This window comes from Heloderma suspectum, chromosome 2 (assembly GCF_057233095.1).
Source record: "Heloderma suspectum isolate Gila_16-S chromosome 2, 16-S_ref, whole genome shotgun sequence".
In the NCBI taxonomy this organism is placed as follows: Eukaryota; Metazoa; Chordata; class Lepidosauria; order Squamata; family Helodermatidae; genus Heloderma; species Heloderma suspectum.
The window spans coordinates 123,927,552-123,942,109 of record NC_139459.1 but is presented as its reverse complement, the minus strand read 5'-3'; the positions used below and the strand labels follow the sequence as shown (position 1 = coordinate 123,942,109).

The following is a 14,558-nucleotide window of genomic DNA, read 5'->3' as shown; positions in this document are numbered from 1 at the left end:
AAAGTGGGGCACTAACCATTCAGGAAGTACAGCCAGTGGCATACACCCCCCCCATTGTTGGTGGCTCATAAGTAATGGAACAAACCAACATCATTTCAAACTTAAGGATCGCCTTTAATACCTGGATGAAAATCCTTTGCAGTCAATGACTGCCTGAAGTCTGGAACCCATGGACATGACCAAATGCTGAGTTCCCTCCCTCGAGATGCTTTGCCAGGCCTTTACTGCAGCTGCCTTCAGCTGCTGCTTGTTTGTGGGTCTTTGGGTTGAGATCAGGTGACTGACTTGGCCATTGAAGAACATCCCACTTCTTTGCCTTGAGAAACTCTTGGGTAGCTTTTGCTGTATGTTTGGGATCATTACCCATCTGCAATATGAAGCGGTGTCCTACCGGTTTGGCAGCATTCGGCTGAATCTGAGGAGAAAGTATAGCCCTATACACTTCAGAATTCATCCTGCTGCTTTTATCAGCAGTCAGGTCATCAATAAACACCAGTGACCTCGGTTCCATTGGCAGCCATACATGCCCATGCCATAACACTGCCTCCACCAGGTTTGACAGATGATATGGTGTGCTTTGGATCATGAGCTGTTCCTTTCCTTCTCCATACTTTTCTCTTCCCATCATTCTGGTACAGGTTAATCTTGGTTTCATCAGTCCAAAGAATCTTATTCCAGAACTGGGCAGGCTTTTTAGGTGTTTGCTAGCAAAGGCTAATCTGGCCTTTCGGTTCTTGAGTGTTACTAGTGGTTTGCACCTTGTTGTGAAGCCTCTGTATTCACATTCACAAAGCCATTGCTTGACTGTAGATGTTGACAATGACATGCCTGCCTCCGCAAGAGCGTTCTTGACCTGGCTAGATGTTGTGAAAGGGTTCCTTTTCACCATGAGCAGAATTCTTCGGTCATCCACTTTAGCTGTGTTCCATGGTCTTCCAGGCCTTTTGCTGTTGCTGAGCTTGCCAGTTAATTCCTTCTTTTTCAGGATGTTCCAAACTGTTGTATTGGCCACTCCCACTGTTTTTGCTATCTCTCTGATGGGTTTATTTTGTTTCCTCAGATTAATGATGGCCTCCTTCACTCGCATGGACACCTCTTTGGACCTCATGTTGGGAGTTCCAGTGAACAGCTACGAGATGCAAATGTAACACTCAGAACCACCTCCAAGCCTTTTATCTGCTTGATTGGTCATGGGTACCCAGGAAACAGGCCACACCTGGCCATGCAGCTGCTTGTCAGCCATTCGTTCCATTACTTATGAGCCACCAACAATGGGTGTGTGTGTATGCCACTGGCTGTACTTCCTGAATGGTTAGTGCCCCCACTTTTGTCAAACCCCTTGAATTACAGCTGCAAGTCCTGACTTCGCTCCCATCTGTGTGTGTTTCCTTTCAACTTCAATGTCGTGGTGTACAGAGGCCAACTGCCAAAACAGTTATCCTTGTTCCAATATTTCTGGCCCTGACTGTAAAAATATCCCTAAATAATAAACATTTCTTAAAATGTCATAAGTATTATGGTTTAGGAATATTGAATCACTTGCTACTAATTAAATGCCAGACAATAAGCAATAGGGGTACTGTGATACTTGCCCATGAAGCATTCAACATGGAGGTTGCAATAGCTAAGAATGCACTACCAATGGAAGAATCCTGTTTTTATAGGTATAAAATAAAGTGTATTCTGAAAATTCCATAGCCCCACAACAGAAATGTAGCACTGAGAGAAGAGGCTGGACTGTACATAATGAATGGACAACACTATGTATTTATCATACTAAAAGCTGTGTGGGAACTGTGAGTAGTACCAGTGTGGGAGATCTATGTGGAAGAGCCATATTAAAAATGGCTAATTTATGTTTAGGTGAACATTAGCATATATTTGCATCATATGTTTGTAGTGTCAAGTTACTTGTAGTGTGCCATGTTGGACTCTGGCAATATTCTTAACTGTTATCATTACTTGAGTCAGTTCTTGAATACTTAATTAAGGCTTCTAAATGTTGTTTCAGTGTTTCTTAACCTTTTTTGTCACCCTAATTTCAGACCCACCCATACCGACTAGAATTTTTCTTCTTACTTAAGTCAACACTGGGATTCTAATGATAGAAACATTTGTAAGCAGCACAAGTTTCTTGGAGGCAGTATTTTTGGTTTATTTGCCATATGCTCTCTCCCTGCCCCCGCAGATTTAGGGGTAATTTATTGCACCTATCTATTTCTAAAAAGAAGTTAATTGTCATCACTGAGGTATAGTATCTTATCAAACACTTTGAATAGGGAGAAGCTACCAAAAAGTTTCCGATCAGAAACCTGTAGCTGGGGAAAATACATTGTTGAGCGGACGACGGCTGCTGAATGAGAACAGCAGTTTGCTCAGAATTATTTATTTTTAGCTGGGTTCTTCATCACCAGCACTTGTTATTTCAGCTCAACCCAGCATTAAGGGCTTCTATTGCTTTTCCACATGCACAGCTACTGGTACGTTTAAATTCCTCTCTCCTTAGTGGAAAACGGCCGTATTAACTCCCGGAATGCTAGGGGTGCAGTGGACCTTAAAGTCTGTATTTTTCTCACTTTAACACCCCACCCGCAAAGTGCCAAAGACCTTGTTTTAGATTCCCACAATGGACTATTTCCAGACTAGACATTAAATAAGGAGTCTGCCATAATGAAAATTAACCCAAGTAAATTCAACCCAAATATTCTCAAATGAGATGATATTCTTTTCCTCGCAAAGGTATTAATTTGAACTCAATTAAGGGTGTGTACTGGTGTGCCTTGTTTTGCACACCAAAATAAGCTTGGCTCCCATAGCCCCCTGCATGCCACAAATGACAAGTACTTGCTCCAAATCCAACACTGTTTCCCCCTACTTTCTTTTTGCCCCTCCCCTCAATCTTCAGATAGATTGTCCATTTTTTTACTATGCACCTTGCAAATTTATCTAATTAAACATTTGTGTGGCACCTTATTTAATTTTGTAGAACTTGAAAACTGTTCTGGGGAAGGTCTGTGGATTCATGATTGTCAAAAGGGGTAACCCATCAGCACTGTGCTCATCCCTTTTGGCTGCAGACAGGAAGAATAGGTTTACCCTGAACTTAATGCTTAAGAGAAGGTTGTACATCTGACCAAAATGGGCTCACATGTGCATGAAGAGTGTGCGCACGCACGCACGTGTGTATGTGTGTGAGAGAGATTTGGGTTAAAATGAGGAAAAATGCTTTTCGGTGGTTAATGAATTGCTGTAGGCTTAGTAAGTTAATAAAAGAGTAAAAATTGCCTTAGACCTATTTGTTGTGAACTCCTGCTCTATACTGAATGAGAAGTACTATAGAAATTACTAATAACAAGGATAAAAGATGATGGGTTGGATCCAGACTTAGTCAAACTTAGAGCAGACCCACTGAAATCAATGAGGCTTCAGTTAGTTGTGAGTAACTAAAGTCCCATTGGTTTCAATGGGTCTACACCAAGTAAGACTAAATTTGGATCCAATCCAAACATTTAGAGAGGTTAAGGTCAGTGACAGTAACTAAGCTTTGCTTGCGTATTGGTTAAAACTCACAGCTTGTGCATTTTAAAAATATACTTATCTAAGAAACCCACAAAGACTAAAATACTGCGGCTCTTGTGTCAGAACAGAAAATCATTGATGGACATGCACCCACTGGCGATGCCAGTTCCTGAGTTTACAGGCTTGTTGTTCCCCCTGTTAGCACTGAATCAATATACAAGCATCATTACTGTTTGTCGGGGGTCAAGTAGGGTTGGCAAAATAGAAAAAGGCTTCCAAATGTTGCTCTAGTGCTTTCCACTCACTGCAGCACCACTTCTTGAACCCCTTCACTCAATTTTTCAGAGCTATTTCTCAATCAGGTTTCATGACCTCATCAAGGTACTTTCTCTACTGAACATTTTAAGTAGTAAATGCCACCTAACTTCCACTGGCATCACCAATCGCCCTATGAAAGCTATGAAAATGTAACATTTTCCCCAAACCCTATAGAAAAAAGACAGTAAAATCTGTGTGTTCTTTAGATCAGCATCAATCTTGCAGGGACAGGATGAAGAGCAGAAACCACTGGGGGCAAGGTGGAGGTCCAAACTGCAGAATGTCCATTTAATCTCTACTCTATTGAACGATCCCTTCGTTGGTTTGTTGCATTGCTGAGAACCACTTGAGTCATCAAAAATAAAGCTTTCCTCTGGCAGAGGAAAGCCACGACCAAGCTGTGCCTATACCATACACCAGTCACCTCAACATGTAGCTGTTGTGTATAGGTCCGTCTGCTGTACTGTTGGCCAGGTAAGACATTTTGTAAGCTTTAAATTGAATCATTATTAACAACAATGATAAATAAGGCAATAACAAAAACAACAAAGAATATAAAATGTATGAGTCTGACAGGATACAGATTTTGATGATAGGATTTGTGTATAAAATGAAGTCATTGTGCAGAGTAAAACTACCTCCTTCCCCCACCTCTACTCCCTCTCTCACACACAGAGCAAAGTACTTGGACATACCCACTCTAAGAGGCATTTTTAGCTGCAGCTGTGCAAATAATGATCTGCTCCATTAAAAACCCTGAAATCCCAGTTATCTTCTAAAATCTCTAGGTGCACCAACATTGGTGTGCCAAAATACCCCTCAAACTGAATTCAATGGGGTGAATACTTTATTAAAGATAATCGCACCAATCAGCCAATGTACTTAGTGCTCTCTCCCATGGACTTGATTGTACCTAATATATTTATTCTATGTATACCCCATACTATCCCTTGGAAACTGTGTTGCTTACAATTGAATCAGTATCCATCTCTGTCAGCAGAGAGCTCGCTCTCTAAGCAATTTTGCTGAAATCATTTCCCCCTTGCAGAAGGAGACAGTAAGCTGGTCCATACCATCATATCTCAGCTTCATAAGCCAAGGTATGAATGAGTCTTGTGGCTGCGCTCTCAGGCTCTTCACTCCTCTTTTTGCAGCGGAAGTGGACAAAATCGGAACCTTTCAATTAACTATGCTTTCCCACTGTATCTGAACTGGGACACTTTGGTTTAAGGCTTCAGAACAAGCCAGGATATTAAGTCAATCTCAAACCATGGTTTCATATCCTGGCTTGTTCTGAAGCCGTTAACCATAGAAGACTTCCTGGTTTGTTCACTCGCTCATATAAAGGAACAAAGGGGCTGCATGCGCAACCACAAGTCTTGTTCATATCTCAGCTTATTTAGCTAAGTTATGATTGTCCTGATGCAGCCGTTATGTTTGCCACTGCAGTGCCACAGAATACTCTCTCACCCATGGCAACTGATTGCCACAGAATATCCCCTGTGCCATGGCAACTGATCCCTCACCTTCCTATAGTGCTCTTTCCATGTGCATTGGGGTCAATAAATTGTCAGTTTCCATTCCCCTTCTACATATTACTGGTAGTTTCAGCAGTGAGGACATGGCTACTTCCCACACCATTGGGGGCATGGGACACAGCCATATGTAAGCGGCTCCTGAGCTGCAAAGTTAACATACAAATCATGTTTTATTTGTTTAGGAAATTCTGCAAATCAAACTGGCAAAATTTGATTTTAACATTTCAGTCCTGAACAAAGTCTACTCAGTGGGATTTCAGAGGGACTTGGTTCCAAGGAAGTATGCTTGGGATTTCATATTGTTTGAAGCACAAGGATGTTGCACCAACAATGTTCCCACAGTGTTGCTAAATGGTCTAAAGCACATTTCAAATATAAAATGTTCCTATTATAATTTGAATCACTGCCTGACCAAGGTCCATTTTCATGCCTAAGTATGCTATATAAATCAATTCTATGTAAACCCCAGAGCAGAAGAGGCATGCTGTGGAGAAAGATTTTTATGTTCTCTATTACTTTAGATATTTCAAAAGCAGCCTTGTTAAAGAGAGAAAAGGGCTGAAACTATGAAATCATTTCCGTCTGTTTAACATATTTTGCTCAGAGGGGGGAAGAGAGCAGAAAGGGGATGGGGGTGGGAAAATCTCTTCTGTTTTGACTCTGCCCTAAGATGCAACATTTCAGCAATCCTGTGGGGTGATGCAGTGTGCCAGCTCCCGACTGCTCCAGCCAGAGGTTCAAGTCCTCTTAGTCATAACAAAAAACAATGAATCCTCTTATGAAACTAGATTGGATCCCACATCACTCATGCCATCAGGAGGAGATTTTTACCCCTCTGGAGAAAGGCTGGCCATCCCATTGGCGCAAAGCAAGGCTGTAAGGAGATGGCAGGCACAATGTCAGGCATTTACTGGAGCAGATAAACAAGCTTCTCTTGTTTGGCCCTTGAACAAGTGCAGGGGATGAAAATTGTTTTCTAGGCACTGGAAATATCCCCCAGCCCCCTACTATACTAGCAAGGGAGTAACTTGAGAGAGAGAGATTGCTTGAATTACAATGTGGGTTTAGAGGGAGTCACAGGCACATACAAACGATTGCATTAAACCTCTGATGCAGTATATCTTCATGACATGAGTGGGCTTATTTCTATTTATGTTTACATTTCTTTTGGAAGGGTTGCACAGTGTCACCATGTTCTATACTAGTAAATGCAGCTTGAATTCTGCAAACATGGGGTTATATCAAATGGTAGACCTACTGAAATTAACTGGATTTCAGCTGAACTACCATTCGATACAACCCATTGATATGTTCTTGTCTGCCACTGGGACTCCCCCACCCCCTGCCCCAATCCAAGAATTTCTGACATATCTGGAAGGAGAAGACTCACACGTTAATGGCTTGTGGCATTGCCAGATGATGTTCCTAGCTGTTGCAAGGGAGAACTCCCATGTCTCTTCATTCTGTCACATGTGCAGGAAGGCATGCTTTCTGTTGGTGTGCTGGCCGCTCCCCTATGGCAAGCTTTATCATATGTTCACGCAGTGGCCATGCAAATATCCTGCTTATCCAGTAATCAGATCTGGTGTGTACCAGTATCAGCCTTCTTGTACACTGTGGAAGTATTTACCTTTTTCTACCATCCCTCAGTTAATGAGTCAGTGAACGAGGCTTCTTAAATATATAATTTCAGTTCTCCTTGGTGCCACCATATGACTTATGCCACTGTAATCTGATTCTCCAAGATAAAAAAGACTGTTCAAACGTCATTACTGGGCTAGCTGTAGGGACTTTTCCTTCAGATGAACACAAATATTTTCTTTGCCCCTTCCCTCCTTCACAGCGAGAGACTTCATTTCGGGTCAGATACAGATGCAACAACCTGGTCCTAGGCCACTGGAGAAGCCTGTGTGCTTCTTCTCCACACAGTACTGTGTACAAGGTTTACTGATGCATAAAGCCCAAAGTTTATTTGGAAAAATCCATGCAACATGCGGATAAACATTCAGTAATTTTTTCCACACGCATGTCTGAGAGCATATATTAGGCCAATTTAGCTTTTCCAAGATCAGGAAATACAGTCTTGGCAGAGACAGATGGCTAACGTTGCTATTAATGCCATATAGAAAGAAATGCCCAACGCAGAATGCTGAATTTTCCATTCATTTGCTGTTTTAATGACAACTCTCAAAATATGAAGGATAATTGGCAGGTTAACCCTCTATTTGGGGAACCCTATTAAACATTGCAATTTGGAAGAACCCAAGTGTTTGATAAACTATAGCAGAATTGCACTTTTGAAGGTTTAAATCTGAAAGTTCAATTAGGAACTACTATGTCCCCAGTTCTTTAAGTCTACTAATCTGGTGTTGGATTCTGAATGATCATGCTTCTGGCAGTAAAGAAATAATTTGCCTGGGATATCTAAGGCAAAATATAGGAAGTGTGATTCAAACGTCCAAACAAAACCTACAGATTTTGGTTGACAGTCAGGCTGATATAGCTGTATTCAGATATGCTGAGCCTGACTGAGCTAAGTAACTATTTAAAGGTACTCCAAACCACAACAAATGACCAGCAATCATGCATCCAATTTATAAATTTAGAACAGATTTTTAAAAAATGTTTTAGCATAAAGTGCCAACCTCAGTCACAATTGAGAGTATGCTGCAATGCCATTTATAAACTGCAATGCTACTTATAAACTGAGCCAGAACCAGTCAGGAACAGACCAGGAACAAGACTCAATGGGAAACTAAGATTAACAGTTGACACCTGTGTTAACCAATCAAAACGTATTAATAATCACCATGGCTTGTTTCATCACATCCATCATATATCAGGTTTCAACTGATCAATAAAACATCACCTCCTTAATCTTTCTCCTTTGGAGGCTTCATTCAATTGCCAGCAAAGAGATCTTAACTGAGGCTGGTCTACCAGCATTTTTACCCCTCATATGAAGGGACCACAGTTTAGCAACCCATGTGGAATATCAATCAGGTGCTCCTTATATAATTTCAGGAGAGGTCTCCCAGTTTCACCAATGTAAAAAAGCACTGCATTCTAAACACTCGATTTTGTAAATAGCACCCCTAATTGCACAATCCCCTTTACAGATCAGACATTTCCATGTCTAGCATTTGTTATCATACAACTGAGATTTGAAAATATTTTGTTTCAGTGTCACTGGGGCAGTACAAACAACATTAGACTTGATATTACAGCAATCAAGGAACTTTTGGGCTTCCCAATCAAATCCATCAGTCACAAATGGAATTTTCAAAACAGGCTTCACACACCTAACAACTGGAACTAGCAAACTATAATGATTGACCTCTGCCAATTTTACTGCCTTTCATTTTGATTCCTCAGAGTAATTAATTGTGGACACCCCAATAGCTTTCTGAATCATATTCTTTACAACCTGCCTTTTCACCAGCACAGTCTGTGCAGAATTGCCATTCACTGGTATGTTTGTTTTCATGGGTTTCTTGTACCACCTTGTTTCTAATGGCCCATTACAGATCTTTAATTCCACATCCAAAGAGGGAAGCCAACCATCTACATTTGGCTGCTTCCATGTTAACTTTATGCTCATTCATTGTACCAAACTCTTTATCTGCTTCTATAACCCTATGTGTTATAATTATACTATCATCTATATTCAGACAATACACAATGTCATGATCAATACAAAAGGTATTTAAAGAGCAAGTTATTTAAACCGGTCCTGAAAGGAGAAGGTATAGAAATTGAAGGGTTGTGTTTTAAAAGTCCACTTTTGTGGCTTATTTCTGTGCTCCATTTTCAAGTGGGCTGTGCTTTGTATGTGTGAAAGCTGTTGCACTGGGGCTTACTCCTGAGTAGGCATGCATAGAATTGAGGTACGTCTTGTATGCTTGGTGAGAAAATGTCCAAATTGCAATGAATTACATCTAGTCCCACCCATTTTGCTTTGGCCCTGCCTACTCTGTTCTTGGCCCAGTCCCTGTTCCTTTACACCGCCCACTCTTAGGATAGGATCCCTGAGACCTTTCCCAACTTGGAATTTGCCCTGAGCCAAAAAGTTTCCACACCCCTGAACTATAGTTTCCTATTTTGTCCAAATTGCAAAAGTATGGTTAATGGCTTCAGAACAAGCCAGAATTTGAAAGCTATGATTTGAAGTTGACTTAAGAAACTGGCTTGCTCTGAAGCCATTAACTATAGTATCCCAGTTTGGATGCAATGGGAAACTATAGTTAATTGAAGAGTTCCTGGTTTGTTCACTTCTTCTGCGAAGGGAGAAGCAAAGGGATGAATGCATACCCACAAGACTAATTTATGTCTTGGCTTATGACGCTGAGATATGATGGTCTGAACCAGCTCACTCTCTCCTTATGCAAGGGGAAATAATTCCAGCAACATAAATTACTCAGAGAGTGAGCTCTCTGGGGACAAAGATGGATACTGATTCAGTTGGAATAATGCGTGGCATAATAAATATGTTAGATACAGTCAAATCCATGGAAGACAGCACTAAGGATATTAGTTGTATGGTGCAACTGTCTTTGATAAAGTATTCACTCTACTGAATTCAGTTCCTGAGGGGTGCTCTGGCACATTTAGAGATTTTGGAAGATAACTGGGTTTTAAGGGTTTTTAAATGGCCAATGGAGTAGATCATTGTTTGCAGAACTTTAGCTAAAATGCCTCTTAGAGTGGGTATGTACAAGCACTTTGCAGTGTGGGTGTGTCTGTGCACACGCCTGCATGAAAGTCAAAGAGAGAAGAGGTAGCTTTTCTCTCAACAATAGCTTAATTATATACACAAATCCTGTGATCAAAACCTTTATCCTGGCTGACTCATACACTCTATATTCACTGTTTTGTTGTTGCCTTATTTATAATTGTTTAACAACAACAAAAGCAACAAATAAAGCTTAAAGATTTCAATACGTCTTGCCTGACCACTAGTACAGCACAAGGACCTATATACACGGCAGCTGCATGTTAAGAAGACTGGTGTATGGTGTAAGCACAGCTTGGTCATGGCTTTCCTCTGCCAAAGGAAAGCTTTATTTTGATGATCCAGTGGCTCTTGGCAGTGCAACACATCAACTAAGCCTAGTGTGTTGTATAGATAAAAAGATTTGTTGGAGAAAACCAGCTGTTCAACTGTTTTAATGCATTTCTTTCTTTAAAAAGTAATTTAGAATTGGACTGGATGTGAGGCTGCTGGCCCTAGGTGCTGATGACAAAGCAGCCCAACCTGAAGAAGTCAACTTCAGAATCATGCCACTTTTCTTCTGTTACGTTAAAGGATCTGGAAACCACTTTTGTAAAGTAACTGACACTAGACATGAGGGGTTGGATCGACTGGAAATGGACTTCCCTGGCCCTTCATTCCCACAGGAAGCCCTCCAGCCCCTTGAAAATGCTTTACAGAGAGTCAGGAGCCCCTGTTGAATGGGGTAAACTGTGGTGTGGGGTGAGCCCCCAAAACTGGGCATAGGGCACTTCCACAAGCAGAGTCCTTCCTCTCGTGGAAGTAGATTCTGGATCCACCCTACCAACATGGAGGAAAATGCACCATGTTGCAATGAATTTAACTGTGTAGTAACGTATGATAATCTATAAAGAATCCTGTGGCAGATTTATTTCTTATATGTAGTAAATTGTGGAACACTCTGATCCAAATATATTGTGAATGAAGTATTTTAATCAGTGTTCTTCAGTATTATTCCATATCCATACAAGTTGCTGTTGTTCAGTTGTTAAGTCGTGTCTGACTATTCGTGACCCCATGGACCATAGCACGCCAGGCCTTCCTGTCCTCCGCTCTCTCCCGGAGTGTGCTCAAGTTTATATCCACACAAGGATCAAACCATAATCACTCGCTATAGTCACTATGGCATAGTGAGTTCTACATACCACGGCACAATTTTCTTTTATTCTGTACAAGGTAATAATGTAATAAAAGGGGAAAACCCTTCTAATTTACTGAAATGGAAAAGAGTTTTAGTGCCTATGACAAAATTACACCCCAGGCAACGCCGGGTATATCAGCTAGTAATGTAATAAAAGGGGAAAACCCTTCTAATTTACTGAAATGGAAAAGAGTTTTAGTGCCTATGACAAAATTACATCCTGGGCAACGCCGGGTATATCAGCTAGTAATGTAATTAAAGGGGAAAACCCTTCTAATTTAATGGAAAAGAGTTTTCTGAGGGAAATATCTCCATGCATATTTTTCACTCATCAAGGAGAGAGACTGTATAATGAGAACTGAGACTCCTGAGTCCTATATGTGTGTTTAAATATTCAGAAAGCCACAGCACGTGCTGGCTGCAAGTCTAACAATTACTATCAAAACAATGTAAGAGTCACCACTGTTACTTCATGAGGCTTGCAGTCATGTTAGGTATGACTAACACTAACCAACACACAGGGCTGTTGTTCTGTTTTCAGCAATGATATGGCAAGGAGTGTCTCCTTAGCTATCAGAATATACTTCCAGAATTCAGACTGTGCTTGTCTTTTTATTGAATCAACAGAATAAAAGAGAAAGATGCTAAATAACAGCCAACAAATTTCCTGCTGCCAGGACATGGTTAGTTGCATACACTAGGTATTAACTAATATGCAAATGTCTCTCGTTTACTGCTTTGATACAAGTCCTAATCAATATCCTTAAATACTGTATGTCATATAGACATGGAAGTGCCTCTCTTATGCCTAAAACGTTATCTGTCTCTTCCAATGTGACCTCGGCAGGAAGGAAGCCATTGCAATGGGCCCCCTTTCCATGCTGCTCCAGCAGCACCAGAAATCTGAGCTCATATGGGAAGACTCCAGGATATGGGTCTATCCCACACCAGCATTACTGCAGAGGCTCCCACACTTGTGAGATACCATTCAAAGGGCAGAAAGATGCTTCTTGAGTTACTTCATCTCAGTGCTTAAAGAGAAGTACATTAAGGGCTGGCCTGGATGGCTGATAATACCACTAGAAAAAGGAAAAAGATAACTCTGGAACTTGCATAATTTAGAATAGAGTTAGCCAAATTTTGAGTAAGGTAGCATCTAAAACCAGAAAAGCATATTAAACAAGTTATCCATCTCGGAGAGCAGTCTGTAACTTGGAAGTCACTGAAGGCAGCACTATGGAAATAGGAAATATTTCTATGTACATGTCAACATGTGTGTCTCCAGAGAAAGATTTTACAATTTAAATTCTTTTAATATGCAGTATTTCCATGAAATACAATACTGCAAGAAGAGTGGGGGTGGGGGGGACAAGTCTTTCCATCTTCCCAGTAAGGATTGAATGGTGTTCTATTGGGACGGCTGTGGGAAAAATGCTGTCACAGATACTCACCAAGCACGATGACCACAGTCTTCAGAAGACTCATCATGGTGTCCCGATTCCTACGTGGTCCAGAACTATGTCTAGACATTCTCATAGTCCTCTGGCGCACATACCCAAAGATATGAGCATACAAGACCACCATGACTACGAAGGTGACCAGGTTGAAAATAGCCCAGAAGACCAAGTAAGAGTCACTATAGAGTGGTGCCATGTTGGAACAGTGAGTGAGGTCACAGATGCAATTCCAGCCCACACTTGGTATAGCACCCATGACGATGGCCATAGTCCAGATGACAACAATTACCACCACCACTCGCCGATTACTCATCCGTGTATGTAGCTGCATGCGGAACACTGTGATGTGCCTCTCAATGGCAATGGCCAGCAAGTTGGCAACAGAGGCTGTCAGGCTAGTGTCAATGAGGCCCTGACGAAGGAGCCAGGTGCTTACAGTCAATCTTCTAGTGTTGGGTCCCGTGTTAAACATTAGGTAAAAATATGCCAGCCCTGCAAAGAAGTCAGCAGCAGCTAAATTAGCCATTAGGTAATAAATAGGAAAGTGAAAACGACGGTTGACATAGATAGCCACCATAACCAGGAGGTTGGCTAGCATGATGAAGACACACACTGTAATCCCGAGGCCCATCACCAGCTTGCTCACAGTGTTCCATTCGGTGGCTAAATATTTCCCACTTCTGTTATAAAAGAAGGCAATGGTTTCATTGTAGTAGCACTGAGGTTCGCTCATGGCTGTCGACTGGAAAAGAACACAGAGCAGAATTAGAAGTTAGAATGTGAACATACTGCAATGTCAGAAAAACACACACAACGTCTCTAGAAGAGACAACCAAAAGCAAAACAGAAAGGGGGAAAAGACGTGGATCTCCCGCAGTATAATTACATTCTAAGACTGCATTAAAATTATGGTTATAAAAAACCCTGGAAAATGACAATGCAGTTCTTCTGAGATGGACACACTGGTGGAAGCACAGTTTGTCCAATTTAACAGAATGATAGCAGGTACATCGCATATGCCAGTTCTTTAGTTATTAAGATGTTCCCATAATAAGAATCTGTAGTAAATAGGGATTCTGGTAAGCTCTCTGGGCTCAGGCCTCACCTAAAGCACTACTAAGCCCCCAAATGAAAATCTGAGCAGGAGAAGAATTCCCAGCTTCCCTCCACACCAGCCTCCTGTCCGATTCCCAATCTGCCATCCTCCCTCTCCTTTAAAGTTAACTTATTGAGTTGGCAGTGATAGGGGTAGTGGTAGTGTAGGAGGAGAGGGAAGGAGGGAGATCTGTCCTTTTCCACTTCCCTCTGTGGTGTATCTGGAACAAAAGACCCAGTAGGCTTTGGGAGATACAGAGCTTTTCTACATCACACTGTTAATCCACTGTATCTCCTTTTGTTTTGTCACAGAATTGAGATCACTACACAACGATTGTTTCCTTTCCTGCTTTTCCGCTATGTAACCTCTAGGTGGCACTGTGGTAGAATGAAATAGTGCAAATACACATATAGAAAGAGCATTTTCTTTCTCTTGCTTTAAAGAAAACAGCATTTTCCCTGCTCTAAAAAAAACTAGCCAAAAGTGCTGTTAAAAACAGACGTGAAACTGGAAGGTCACTACGTTGTCTAAAGAACCCGTAAACAACTGTGACTTGGGAATGATGAGTGCATGATAAATGCCTCATGTAGAAAAGCTTGTAGTTCTTCGCATGGTAGAAAGCCTTGGGAAAACATCTCCCAACAGCGTTTGGTTCTGCCCTACTCAGGGCACTGAAGATGGGGAGGGGGCAGATCTGCCTCCTTTTGTTTTCCCATGT

General features: G+C 41.4%; 1 protein-coding gene across 4 annotated transcripts in view; it reads right to left on the bottom strand.

Moving 5' to 3' along the window:
• Positions 1-14,558, bottom strand: part of LPAR1 (lysophosphatidic acid receptor 1) — an 80,740-nt gene that overhangs the window by 22,451 nt on the left and 43,731 nt on the right. For all 4 annotated transcript variants that reach the window (XM_084834648.1, XM_084834650.1, XM_084834647.1 and 1 more), the window contains one exon: positions 12,739-13,486. In XM_084834648.1, coding sequence (XP_084690774.1) covers positions 12,739-13,486 — 748 coding nt within the window. The remainder of the gene's footprint in view (positions 1-12,738; positions 13,487-14,558) is intronic.